Genomic DNA, 15,282 nt, shown 5'->3' with positions numbered 1-15,282 from the left:
TTACAAACGGTATGTCCGCGTTCAGTGTACTGTCGGGCTCGGCCGGTACCGTTCTCTGACCAGTGGTGAATGGGAGTCGCGTGGTCGCGTTGCTTTCGATCCGATTATAACAGTTATAGTGCTTTATCTCAGTCTGATGTAAGCTTTGGGAGGTTTGATTGTCTAGATGTTAAGGCGGCGGTTTGAAAGAGCTTTTTTTGAGAAATATGTTTTAACTTAATTTGCGCCTATTTACAGAAACACGAATTGTCTTCTATTCGTCATCACCATCAGACATATACAGACGATCTTGTGAGTTGTGATTTCATCTCGTGTCTCAATCGGTACCGCAAGGCCGTTTGGTTCAATCGTATTTGCGTAACCTTATTATTTGGATAAAAAAATAAAAACACCTCGCTTCGTTCGTATCTTATCGGTTATTCCGATAAATTGCTAGCAGTCGATACGCGTATCAATATTGTAGTTAGGTACCATTTAGATAAGTGTAATACCTAAGTTTCTATTGGTGCGACAGTTGATCGCGCGTGCGCGGGTGGAGCGCAACTGTGCGGTACTATCAATATTTAAATTATGCGTTTAACGTGTTCTGTTTCGCGAGTATCCACGTTGGATCTTACTTTGACACGGAGATTGCTATCAGTGCCCGAACGTAAACGGATAATGCAAACCGCAGCGCAACATTGTAGTTGACTTGCTTCAGCAATTTGCAATACCGCGCCGTCAGTTTGATCTGGTGTTACCTAGTTCTTTGATGTGTTTATTTTAATGTTATTTTTGCTTTAGCAGATGTGTTCAATGTGATATAACTAAAGACTGAACATTTGATTTACCAAGTGATAATTGTAAATCTGGTGATCGTATATTAGCGCTTTGTGCAGTAATAGAAGCTCAACAGGGTCGGAATCGGAATAGGACATCAAAACCAGCTAAGCATAAGAAGCAGTCCGTATAGCTTGTTTTTTCGTATATTTGTAGATAATTTACTGGCAAAACAGTTACTAACTGGTTTTATGAATTGTCTTTGATTTAAAGATGTATCACCGAATAAATATGAGCAGCAATTTCGACAAGTTCTAAACACCAGTTCTATTTGGTTACTTCTGGGTAATGCCTTTTCCGAAAGCCTTTTAAGAGTTTCATGGCATATTTTATGGAAAACAGACTAAGATTTTTGGTTATCTGCTAAAAGAACTGTCAAACGCGTAAATGCTGACCCTCCTGATATCTGGATGTTATCAATTCTCAAGACTCGGACTGCCGATGTCAGCTCTTTGATTAGAACGTACTTGTTTCATTGCAGGTCAACTATCAAATGTACGCAATTACCTACTTTAATGATATGTATGACGTCCGTTACATTGCTGGTGGTCATTAAATGTTTTAAAAAAGCAGTTTAAATAGAGTTAGTGCGGAAAGAAAAGAGTTTTATAGATAAATGTTTGAGCTCCATTGTAGTATACCACGATTTTTGACTTTCGCACGGACTCTATGTTGACATTGTTGATGCGCATTCAGTTTCTAAATATAGGAATGGATAGGTTTTAAAAGTGATATCTAATTTATAAAATATATTCAAGAGTTTGGTAATTATGCTAAAGCTTTCGCTTAGGTTTTCATAATCAGTTGGCGACAACCGTGGATTGCATCTACATTTAGCCACATTTGATTATCCTTCTATTACACAATCTACGATTACTAAAAGAGAGGGTTTACTTTTGTATAATTCATTAATTTTAAGTTGTCTTGCCTGTGAAGCACCGTTTATTTGGCCATAGACTGTGCACTTAATTTTACTGTGATACGATTAAATAATATAATTAAAAACTTCGTATATAGAAATGTCTTACGACTCCTAAAGTATTTGTATCATCATATTTTTATCACGACAGCATGATCGTTTCAATTTGCAATATTATCTGCGTACAGTTTGACCACTATGTCGTTTCCATAGAGTCTACATCCTTTCTAGTGACATGTATGCCCACATGATTTTGATTAAAACTTGTCAATGAATGGAAAGTGATCTATATTATCTGACGGAATATTATGCGGTTTAGTTGTGCTCGGATTTCTATAAGAGACCGTTCTCCGGTGACATTCACGAGTCGTTATTTATGTTATAATTATTGCATTAGTTATCTTCTAATTTTTCGCTTGAGTCGATTTAGTTTTATCTCTGTCTTCGGTCCGCGTTAGTCATTAGCATTATCAGCCAGCATATTTTTTTTATAGATATCAGTTCCACCCGATACAGTATCTTAATCTTCACACCTGCCTTAAAATCAGTGTGCTAACACGTATATTTTAATAACAGTGTCTTGGCAATATTCACTGTGAAATGTCTTAATTTATGATAAGAGTATTGAGCTTTTTATGTCATGTGTATTTAATTGAGCTTATTGCATATTCTAATAATTAATCAATAAAAACTTTCTCCGGATAAAATTAGATTCCTTTAATTTTCTGACATATCCTCAAAGTTATTATTAATCTTTTTTATGGTCAAGTTTAAAGCTACAGTGAAAGTGACTAGTGAATTGAAATTGAATTTATTGTACAAATTGCAACGAGAGTAATGAGTGAAAATTTATTACTGCCAATTTGACCATAATGGACAACGCGTCCTTCGAGTGCTCAGAGGAATCCAGCGGGGAAGGCGGCTTTAACCAAAACGGGTAAGAATACTAAGAATTGACAAAACATGATTTTAATAGGTGTTTTCGTTTTTACTTTAACGATTTGCGAATTCAAGGAAACGTTTTAATTTAAAGAAAATGACTTGTAAATAGAGGTACCTACAAAATTTAAAAAGTAACGGGTCCAAATATAAGACACCAGATTATGCGCATGAAATAACAACGGGACAGTTCCAAAACCCCGTTGCAGACCTATTTACCTTCAAACCCATTCGAAATTCCCTGCCCGTCCCAAAATGCTAACATTTGCTTTAAAATTCAACAACTTACGTAGATGCTCACGTCATTCAATGTTTTATGCATTTAGATGCCCATGCTCCTATTTTCATAAAGATAAGATGTGTTTTTGCTCGGTGTTGAAGCGGGACGTTTGTGAATATTGCATAAAACCTAATGCGACCCCGGTTTTCGGTTAGTGCGTTATCGTAAGTTTCCAGTTCGTTTCGTGTCCCACCCGTATAGGAAATGGGGGTTTTTCTATTTCGGAGGTAAGTTTTGTATATATACCATAAAATTTAAAAGTTAAAAATTATACGGTTTGGAACTTTTCGTTAGATCAGTAAAAAAAGTTTGACTAAAACGTGAGCAGTAACGTATAGCTCAAGGCTCGGCAAACCGCTGACCGCTTGCGGCTTTTTAGAGGTACGAGTGCCTCTTTCCAAGCGACTCCTACACGGTTTGTTTCCTTTCTCGATCTGATGGAAACTGTACAATCGATTCGCAATAAAATGTCAACAATGGATGCAATACTGTACAAATGCGACACACTGCTTCCTCGCATGACCGATAGCGGTCAACAATCCGGCGCGGAACCTACCAATTTGTTTGTGTTGGCTTGATAAGCTGCTTTCATAACAAGCATCAATCATTGTGTCAGTGTGGCACGGAAAGTGGCTTGTTTGCAGGTGTCCTCATCACCCTGTAAACAAGGCGGTTAGTCCATTATGAGCCAAGGAAAGATGACGTTCTGCAATTGCAACAGTATCGACGCCGCAACTGGGTGCAGACTGCAGGCAGATGCAGGTGTCATACGAATGATAGGTACTAGCTTAAAGTGCCCTTCTTACCTTTTTGGAAAATACATTGTTGTTCCATTTGCGAAATGGGAGGTTAATTTTGGAAGCAAATGTGGGATTTTTTCCGGGAGGGAAGGCAATTTTGTGCCATCAAGTCATCACAGATATATAACTGATTTTCTTGTAACATAAGACTTCCAATTTCCTCTGCATCCTGAAAACACTTTTAAATTAAATTATATTAGTGGTATTTGTTCTAGTACCAGTAAGAGATGTTCGAAATGCATAATGTTTGCGAGAGGACACCACTGTATTGAGATACTACTTTTTGCTCGGAATCGGAAATGTAAAAAACACAATTATCTGTTTACGTCAACTTATCAATCGTGTTTATATACTGGGTCACTTACCTAAATACAAAACAAAAGGAAACCATCCATGTTCTTGACATTAATGATAGCCTGAACTGACTAAAACTAAATATTTTATCTGATGTCAGTAACCATCCTTCCGTACACACTCTCGATGTATTTCATTGTCACAACTACTAATAAATAAACATAACATGTCTCTTTTTTTTAAATGTGTGTAATGAAGGTCTGCATAAACCTAGGTCTTCTTGTTTGGTACGGTCAAAATGTTCATTCCCTGCGGTCAGCCCAAGCCCACTAACATTTATTATTCTTAGTCTAGATGCCGACTTTAGTGTTCTAGGTCACCCTACTCAGTGTTATATATTAGTCTTTACTGGAATCTTGAAAGAACTGTGCCGATAAGTTCGTTTACCTACCAGCTGTGCCAGCCTAGTTTTGCACGAGTTGGGTTTTTATTGAGGCGACTTCCTTAACCATAATTCATACGTAATTTCAATTGTAACTCGGTATTCAGGTCGTAAATATTCAGATAAGTAAATCGGTTGCTAAGTTAAATCATCAGTATGTAATTTATATATGAACTACAAAAAAACACAAGATAATCCCACGGCTAATCCATCTGTTGGCCCATTGTTTTGCTTCCACAATTGAGTTTCACATTTGTCGTTGTTCGCGACGAAGCTAATCAACGTGAAAATGCTAGAGGAATTTTAAATTTTGCTGCATCGTGAGGTAAATAAAAATTACAAATAAGCTATTATGACGAGCTTTTCTTGAAAAACCGTGATACTAGAGAGAGAGATTAGACCAAACCACACCAAACTAAGTAAATGCATATTTTGTCCCTCTGAAAATCACATTATCGCAAAAATTTAAATTGTTTGTGTTAGAAGGTTAGAACTGTTTCGAGAATATCCAAGACTTGCTCTTTTTAAGTGGAATTTCTGATGATGGTCAGAACCGAACTCCTCAAATCTGAACGGCACGCTTATAGTGACTTTGGTATTTTTATAAGAACAGCATGCACTTTCGTCCAGAACAGTGACATTTGGTGCAGTGGAACTGCTCTTAGTATTTCCGAAACTTCATTGTCCTGGTTCCGCAGCTACCTTTATGGCAGACGCCAGCGTGTGAAAACAGATGATGATTTGTCCAACTGGTGCGAGCTCTCCGCTGGTGTTCCGCAGGGGGGGATTCTTTCACCAATTTTATTTTCCATTTTTATCAACGGTATCACTAGTGCACTTAAGTCATCATACCATCTTTACGCAGACGACCTACAGATTTATGCAGCGGCTGGCTTAGACGATCTTCCCTCGCTGATTCATCAAGTGAATTGTGACTTAGAGTCCATACGGGATTGGGCGAGCAGATTTGGGCTCAAAATTAATGTTCTTAAGTCACAGGCGATAGTCATTGGCAGCCCTTACTTCGTAAGCAAGCTCTCAGACATGGTGATACCTGAAATTTTGTTTGATGGGTGCACTATCCCTCTCTCCTCTACTGTTCGAAATTTAGGTATCACCATGGATCAGACGCTGTCTTGGGCTCCTCATATTGCTGAAGTGAGTAAAGGTATTTTTGGGTCCCTTCATTCTCTTCGTCGATTGCAGAATTTCCTCCTTTCCATACCAAGTTGACTCTTGCACGATCTCTCTTGCTACCCCTTCTTGACTACGGTGACGTTGCATTAGTTGATCTCAACGAGGAATTGCTGGACAAGCTCGAGCGATTACAGAATGTTTGCATCCGGTACATATTTGGCCTCCGCAAATATGACCACATTTCTGATTTTCGCTCCCAGCTCGGGTGGTTGCCGATCCGCCGACGTAGAGATGTGCGTGTTCTGTCCTTACTTTACAACGTACTTTATAACCCCTGTTCTCCTTCTTACCTTACCGAGAGATTTAAGTATCTGGCTGAGGGCAGTGAACACCGTTTACGTTCAAGTGCGAATCTCACGCTTGCTATTCCTATGAATAATACACGTACGTACGCAAAATCATTCACGGTGCGCGCTGTGAAATTGTGGAATGAGGTGCCTCTGTCGCTCAAACGGTCTCAGTCTGTGACATCACTCAAGGTGAATCTGAAGAAACTTTGGCTTTCTGAACAAGTATGATAATGGTTGGGAATTTTATATATATATTATGTATGTATTGATATATTTATATATTGGTTAGGTACTTATTTTGTATTTTATTTATGTACTCTAGTATGTAATTTATTTAATAGTGTCATTTTGTATTTATGTAGTTTATATAATTGTTAGCAATATTTTGGATTACTTTTGACCTTTATTGTACTCCTGTAAGTTTGTCTATCTTACGTACTGGAACGATCCTCTCATCTTCTCCAAGGTTAGCTGGAAGAGATCCCTTATAGGGATAAGCTCGCCTTTGTATCTCTATTCCTACAAATTGTATATAAACTGTTGTACACAATAAAGTGATTACTACTACTACTACTACTACTGCTGATGATGGCCAGAACCAAACTCCTCAAATCTGAACGGCACGCTTATAGTGACTTTGCCATTTTTATAAGAACAGCATGCACTTTCGTCCAGAACAGTGACATTTGGTGCAGTGGAATTTCTGATGATGGTCAGAACCGAACTCCTCAAATCTGAACGGCACGCTTATAGTGACTTTGGTATTTTTATAAGAACATCATGCACTTTCGTTCAGAACAGTGACATTTTGGTGCAGTGGAACTGCTGATGATGGCCAGAACCAAACTCCTCAAATCTGAACGGCACGCTTATAGTGACTTTGCCATTTTTATAAGAACAGCATGCACTTTCATCCAGAACAGTGACATTTGGTGCAGTGGAATTTCTGATGATGGTCAGAACCGAACTCCTCAAATCTGAACGGCATACTTATAGTGACTTTGGTATTTTTATAAGAACAGCATGCACTTTCGTCCAGAACAGTGACATTTGGTGCAGTGGAACTGCTGATGATGGCCAGAACCAAACTCCTCAAACCTGAACGGCACACTCATAGTGACTTTGGTATTTTTGTAAGAAAAGCATGCATTTAAGTTCAGAACAGTGACATTTATTTAGTTATGTTTGTTAAGCATATGTTTTGAAGTCAAAGTTTGTCAAGCTTCGATTTCTTATAATATAATCGGATTCATGAGGAATTGAGGAAACTCCTCAAACCTTAACGTTAAAGCAGTTTTAAAAAATACTTACACATTTCTACATAATCCAACATTCGCAAGTAGCTTTCACCAGAACCCGAAAGGCGACGGTTTTTTTTTTCTTAAAAATTATTTTATTTTTTTTAATGTTTGTTCCTCGATATCTCCGTCGTTACTGGACCGATTTTGAAAATTTTTTTTTTGATTGAATGTATATGCATACAGATTGGTCCCATTTTTCTCAGAACCCAGTTCTGATGATGGGATCCTGGAGAAATCGAGGGAACTCCTTAAATCTGAAAGGCATACATATGGTGATTTTTGTGTTTTTAAAGGAACATATGGTGTTTTTAATGTACATATATATAATTTTAAGTTGACATGTAAAAGTGCTAGCATAAGCCTATTTACAGAATAAACATTTTTGATTTTGATTTGATTTTGAACAGCATGCATTTACGTACGGAACAGTGACATTTGGTGTAGTGGAACTCCTGATGATGGTCAGAATGGAACTCCTCAAATCTGAACGGCACACTTATAGTGACTTTGGTATTTTTATAAGAACAGCATGCACTTACGTCCAGAATAGTCACATTTGGTGCAGTGGAACTGCTGATGATGGTCAGAACGGAACTCCTCAAATCTGAACGGCACACTTATAGTGACTTTGGTATTTTTATAAGAACAGCATGCACTTACGTCCAGAACAGTGACATTTGGTGCAGTGGAACTGCTGATAATAAACATTAAAAATATACAGGTAAGTAGTCTGAAAAGTGTAGAGTCACAGAATAAATATATAGGGCTTCGATCCATGACTCTATCTGTGACTCTTCTTTTCTATAATAACATTCAGGTTGCCTACCTACGACCTAATACGTTATACCTACTACTACTTGTACCTGCAAAGTAATTTTTGAGACTATAAATACATACCTACCTTATTCATCTCAGAGAACAATCAGAGAATACAGGTTTCCAATTGAATCAGACTTCACGGGGCCATGGGCGAGGTGATTGCAAAGGTCGCGACAAATTAATGCTTCGATAAGGTTGTTGGCGCGTTGACGTTCGCCTTTTATTCAATTTACTGTTTATGTTTGTGGCCTGGATATGTTAAGTCGAATACGCGGAGCTGATATAAAATTATATTCTACGCTTCCTAATCATGTTTCATTCTGTTCCTTAATAGAAATTGACTATTATGTGAGTCTCATTTCGTTTCTTGATGATATGATATGGTTAGGGTGCCTATGATGTGACCAGACAATCTCATTTCGTTTCTTGATGATATGATATGGTTAGGGTAGATGGGTAGACTTGGGGTCTCATTAGCCCTTAACAAGGAGTCACATAACCACTTGGGGTCTGTCCCCGCCCCGTGGTATGCGTAATTGCATTTCCCCCCTCCTAAACAAAAACATAAGTTTATATTCTTTCATGATTTCTACATGTTGAAATAAACAGTTAATTAGGTATAATATCTGCCACGACAGCTAATTTATAAATACCGTTTGTTTTATTTCGCTTAGATATAAACTTAAAACAATGTCCGTGCCGCACGCTTCAAAGTGAAATCATAATATTACTAGATTATTAATCAAAATACGGAGTTATTCGTGAATTAGATATAGACGGACTGTAAAGATCGCCCTTTCGTGCAAGTCTAGCGACAAAAACAACGTTGTCCTAGGTTTGTAGACCTCAACAATCTTATAAGATTAAGCTTGCAACCGACAATTTTGGTATGAACTAATGTATGTAATCCAATATTTATTGTTCACAGACATGTAGTGAAGCCACTGTCCGGGTCGGCGCCGTCCGTGCGCGTGCCGGCCGACGCCGTGGAGGCGGAGGGCGGCAGCAAGCAGCCCAGCAAGTCGCGCCAGAAGAAGTTCCAGCGGCACTTCCCGCAGGTCGGGCCCGAGGAGCGAGTGCTCAACTGTGAGTATACCATTCTGCGGGCGTAGCACACTAGTGGGATAAACCCTATCGCACTTACAAATAGTGCTAAAAGGACGGCCTGACGTGATAGGCTTTATTGCGCTGCCATGCTTGCCGCCCTGACTGTATAAGTGTGACGAGGGCTATCTCACGTGGAGGCCGAGGGCGACAGCAAGCAGCCCGTAAGAAGAACTATCCTTCTTAAAGCTATAATATTTTCCACGCAAAACAAGTGCTCATGAAAGGACTCTGCCTTGTCGATTCTCCTCTAGCTTAGGAAACTTACAATACAGACGATTCTCTCCAACAAAACGTGGATTTCCATCTGAGTAAAGTTAACAAGTTTCAAAACTATTTGTAACAGAAACTCGTATTATATCAGTTCAATCCTTGCTTGTCAGAGCCAGGCCAGGGCCCATTAATTAGGCCCGCAGGCGTTATAATCGACTGTCGAGAGCAGATTTATGCAAACGACTGCTATTGTAATTCAATATCACATTCTTTGCAACCAGGGTCGGGTTTACAAATAAAGCTGTGTTAAAATTTAAATGTATTTAAAGTCACACACAGGTCGAACGCGATTAATTAACATTATTTTTACCTTTTTTCCCAACGTTTCGGCCAGGTTGCACTGGCTGGTCTCCGGTGACACTTTGGTGGGACGTCAGTCTTCCCCCACCACGGCCAGTGCAACCTGGCCGAAACGTTGGGAAAAAAGGTAAAAATAGTGTTAATTAATCGCGTTCGACCTGTGTGTGACTTTAAATATGTGTACAAAGCGCGAGAACTTAAAGTGTTAAAATTTAAATGCTTAGTACAATGAATTATGCTCAATCAAGAAAACAACAGGTACAAATGAAACTTTGTTAAAGCAGCTATATATCTAAAATGCCCTATAGCTCATCCAAATGATGCTTTTGCAGCATCAGCTTAACGAAATATAACATGTCGTAAGGCGCAACTGTTCGCCTTGGAATACGATGAAATGACAAGTTGGGTTGAATAATTTCAAGTATGTCATTTCAAGAAATGGGGAGATGATTCAATGTCCAGCGACTTGATGCTCGTACAGTTCGTGAGCTATTTACAAAATGAACATCGTAACAGACGGAGGAAAATTTAAGCTTTGTTTCCTTCTGTTTCCTGACAAAAGAAATTTAATGTAATATTTGTACATTGAAGCTGTTTTTATAATGTTTAATTTTTACACTCAAAATATTTTTTTTTGTTTTCCTTTTTTGAGAGAAGCTTAAGCTATGGAGTTTACCTACATGCCAAATAGATTTTGGAATATTTCTGTTTTACGTTATCTAAACACGACCTAGTCGCATTTTGCAACTTTATCTACAGAATTTTCCGTTTTTTAAATACTTAATAATTGTACCATACTCATAATAGATTAAATAGCAACTGCGTGTTCTAACTAACTCGTGTGAATGACGCACGCACAAATGCGGACATGAAACGAGAAATGTTCAAGCTTCAAGGACCCCATTGATATTTTTCTCAACAAACTTACCTATTGGAATTAATTTTAATTGACGTCCAAAATGTCGGAGAATCCTTGCCTTTAAGAAAACTGAAGCATTTTACGCAAGCGGTACTTATTTAAACTTATTAATCTATTTATTACTTTTACCAAGTCAATCGTCGGTTATATTAATTGAAATAAAAAAGTATAAGCGAAGACATAACATTCTCGTTGTTAGAAATATGTATTTTCAACAGATCAATAGCAGATCTCGCAGACGCTGGCATTTCTGAAGAAAACTACCTACATCGCTATTTATAAGGATTATCGCAAGTTACAGATAATAACACAACACAACGTAACGTATGTACACCTATAGGCATTATAGGTTCATGTTATTATGGCCGTGGCCTTCTGTAAGGTGAAGGTAATTCACTGTTTGGGCTGCCCCAAATATAAATAAAGACCCTTATCAATTGCCTTTCATAATTGGCCAGAACCATTTTTCCCCAGTGTATTACACCATACGAATCATACGATATATTCTTTATTATTATTGTTTCTGTAAAACCTGTGACGCATGGGAAGTATGAACTGAATATGTGTGTTGTTTGGTTCCAGACTACTCATGCGCTCTGGTTGGAGACCTGCTGCTGCAGGGGCATCTCTACATCACCAAGAACTACTTCGCTTTCTATTCCAACGTGTTCGGATATGTCACCAAGGTTGGTGGAATATTTGTGCCCATTGCTAGCCTAGTAACCAATCTGTTTATTTTGCTTATTCTGTCAATGTTTGTTTTGCTTTCCGGCCATTGTCATAACTTTGTTTGGGACTGGGTCAATCTTTGTAGATTGCTATGAACAGACAGCCAATAGGTACTATCACCTGCAAAAGTGCATGGCGAATTTATCAATGAATTCATTGATAATTTCTCCATGCAATTTTGCAGCTCACTGTACATTGAAGTACATTGTCATATTTTAGCTCTAATGGTGCTGTGACATAGACAATTATAAAACATGACAGTTTAAGTAAAATCACTAAAAAGATTACTCCTGTTTCCCTCTTTTCAATTTTGATCTTTGCGAACCTATCATAAAAACACAATAGCAGTTGGCTTTCTGATTCAGAACTAGTTGAACGATTTCTGTTTAAACAGTCCTAGTATCATTAAATGATAATTTAGATAACAGTTTAATGAAACTAAATTATGTTCAATGAAAAAAGTGGCTGCACCCACGCACAAATACGAAACTGTTTTACTTTGAGTTAAGTGAACCAGTTTAAGATTTAAAAAAAACGGTGGGTAACCTCTAATGTAATTTAAAAAAACCGGCCAAGAGCGTGTCGGGCCACGCTCAGTGTAGGGTTCCGTAGTTCTCCGTATTTTTCTCAAAAACTACTGAACCTATCAAGTTCAAAATAATTTTCCTAGAAAGTCTGTATAAAGTTCTACCTTTGTGATTTTTTTCATATTTTTTAAATATATGGTTCAAAAGTTAGAGGGGGGGGACGCACTTTTTTTTCCTTTAGGAGCGATTATTTCCAAAAATATTAATATTATTAAAAAACAATCTTAGTAAACCCTTATTCATTTTTAAATACCTATCCAACAATATATCACACGTTGGGGTTGGAATAAAAAAAAAATATCAGCTCCCACTTTACATGTAGGGGGGGTACCCTAATAAAACATTTTTTTCCATTTTTTATTTTTGCACTTTGTTGGCGTGATTGATATACATATTGGTACCAAATTTCAGCTTTCTAGTGCTGACGGTTACTGAGATTATCCGCGGACGGACGGACGGACGGACGGACGGACGGACGGACGGACGGACAGACAGACATGGCGAAACTATAAGGGTTCCTAGTTGACTACGGAACCCTAAAAACAAGTCCTCAAATCAAATCGCTTAGCTTCCTAGCTTCTTCTTGTATGTATCAATTACATGTACAAGTACAAAGTGATATTTGCTTTCGCAAGTGCCTTCAAACATACGACGACCTTTATTTCCTGCGCCCCAATTGATATATTATTGTGTTACATATTTGTCAGATGTTTACATACATGCCTGTTGGATATAAAGAAAAAATTCCGAGACCCGAGGCCGTAGATCCTCGCGTATTTAAATATTCACCTGTTATCGTAAAGTTCGTAAACTCGTACTACTTCCGGAACTGGATCGCAGGAATTTTAATTAAGAGCGACATCGTAGGTAGATTAGTGAATCGACATTTTTTAGTCCAGTTTCACTATGTTGCGAAATATTAATTAGTTTTAGAGTAAAAAAGGGGCAACAAGAATTGATGAGTGTTTTCAATAAGGCTTGTTTTTTAATTTTCTATTGGTACAGTAATAAAGCTCTTTTGAAAATAGGTAACGAAGCCAAATTTCATCCGTATCTCTGCAGTTTAGCGTAAGGCTATCTTTAAACTTTAACGTTTATAATACAACTAGCTTTTGCCATCGGTTTCGCTCACGTTAGAAAGAGACAAAAAGTAGCCTATGTCACTTTCCATCCCTTCAACTGTCTCCACTTAAAAAATCACGTCAATTCGTCGCTTAGTTTTGCCGTGAAAGACGGACAAACAAACAGACACACACACTTTCCCATTTATAACATTAGGGTATGGATTATTACTAGGATTAAGTTGGCACTCACATGTGCACCCGTCAGCCGCTCAGTATTCAAATATGAGCCTTAGCAAGCCTAGCAAACTTGATCTAGAGTAAACCCGTCCTCCAAACTTGAGTTTATCATAATGTTACATATAAAGTTTGCCACGTGAGCCCCATCCTTCAGCCAGTCAGTAATCAAATATTGCCTGGCAATTCTAGCTTAGCGAATTTGATCCAAAGCCGAGTATTTAAGTGCATCGCCGCATAAAAACGTGCCCACACAGCGAGGCCGAACTAGGTCAGAGTTGAGGCGCGTAAGCCGATTTTAGGCACGTGGCGCCCGGATGTGAGTTTATGGTAAATTCAATTAGGCCGGTTTAAATTTATGCTTATTAGGTAATGATTATTGCATTAGTAGCAGAAAGCGAGTTGTTTTTCTAGAGATTAATGTCAGTTTTTTGTTTTGCAAGTCAATCTTTTGCTGATTATTGTAATATCGTAAAACTGCACACGTCTTACGGTCTTCTTATTTGAAAACAATCATTAATAATATATTTCGTAGACGTTATTACTTAAATCTACAATAACGGTTCCGTTTTTCGAGACATCCTGAAATTCCAGCATTAGAGTTAAACCGGAACGTGTATCCTGTCTCTGCTGACTGTTTAAAGAATGGTTCAAGAATTTCAAAATACTTGTAAAGAACCTGCAGTAGGCTTAGCACATGATTGCCGCGAGAGTATGTCGCCGCGAGATAGATCATATGTCTTCTTCTCTGTATCAATGACATAATGACGGATATAGTCTATCTCGCGGCGACATACTCTCGCGGCAATCCTGTGCTAACCCTGCAGAGGTTGCCTTAGATTCATATTTGGTTTAGATTCCTGGCTAACAAATACTTACAATTTCACCTGAGTATGGTTTTGACAAATGTGTTCAACATTTAATGTGTTTCTACAACACCATACAAATGTCAAGACAAAGATATCTTCGAAAATAAATTTCACATTTGTTGATTCCAGCTGCTAATACCAACGACGTCAGTGCTCCGCATCACGAAAGAGAAGGTGGCGCGCATCATCCCCAACGCGGTGGGCGTGTGCACGCGCGACGAGCGGCACGTGTTCGGCTCGCTGCTGTCCCGCGACTCCACCTACAAGCTCATGACGCACGTCTGGAAGGCGGCCCGGATCCCGGAGCGAGCGCCGCCCACTCCACAGGTATGCTGTGGCATCCTAAAAGTACCCACAGAGGGCCTTCACAGCTCACGCCACACCTTCAACCACCTTCGCCACTTTTTCAATTCTTCAGCGACTTTTCAGGCCTAGCTCCACTTTAGCACTCCGCCGCTCGTACCTCTCTCTTGATGAATTTACTCCCAAGAATTCAAAGGACGCCCGATGCTTTTGCTATAGTCTAAACGCTGTACTTGCGTTATTCGTTTTCCCTCTTCGAATCTATCCTCTGTCTTGATATCTTGCTTGTATTCATGGGTAACCATTCTACGTTCCAGGATTTACGAGCGTCGGAAGTGGAGCTCGACGCAACGGATTCTCCCGAAGACGACAGCAGCAGCGCTGGCGGCGACCACACGCCCGCCCCTCCCGTCCGGAGAGAGTCAGAAGCGATCATCACCTCAGGTGAGTTGTTATGAATGAGAGGACAGAACACAGAATCATCTGCCGATTGAGCTGGATGCAATGGACTTCTGAAGACGCGTGCAGCATAGCTGGTGGCGATCAGAGCTTGCATCTCTCGTCTGCAAAGAATCGAAAGCGATCATCCTCCTCAGGTTAGTAGGGTGTGAATTAGCACACCTTGTGATGTTTTTAGATTGGGTTTTAAAAAGTCACCTTTTCACAGTGAGTGATTTAAACTGTGCAGGACCCGGTCTAACACTAACAACGCGGAGAATAGCTGACAGTGAACCGATTTCCAAAGTCAGTTTTGCACTGACTTGTCTGTTCGAAGTCCAAACTTATAAACTTTCGTCGTC

General features: G+C 38.9%; 1 protein-coding gene across 3 annotated transcripts in view; it reads left to right on the top strand.

The window, feature by feature from the left end:
* LOC125233796 (GRAM domain-containing protein 2B-like) overlaps positions 1-15,282 on the top strand; it is a 95,166-nt gene that overhangs the window by 73,512 nt on the left and 6,372 nt on the right. For all 3 annotated transcript variants that reach the window (XM_048139899.1, XM_048139901.1, XM_048139902.1), the window contains 4 exons: positions 9,029-9,186; positions 11,279-11,382; positions 14,309-14,506; positions 14,800-14,926. In XM_048139899.1, coding sequence (XP_047995856.1) covers positions 9,029-9,186; positions 11,279-11,382; positions 14,309-14,506; positions 14,800-14,926 — 587 coding nt within the window. The remainder of the gene's footprint in view (positions 1-9,028; positions 9,187-11,278; positions 11,383-14,308; positions 14,507-14,799; positions 14,927-15,282) is intronic.

This window comes from Leguminivora glycinivorella, chromosome 15 (assembly GCF_023078275.1).
Source record: "Leguminivora glycinivorella isolate SPB_JAAS2020 chromosome 15, LegGlyc_1.1, whole genome shotgun sequence".
NCBI classification, from domain to species: domain Eukaryota; kingdom Metazoa; phylum Arthropoda; class Insecta; order Lepidoptera; family Tortricidae; genus Leguminivora; species Leguminivora glycinivorella.
This window is presented reverse-complemented; position numbering and strand designations above follow the sequence as displayed.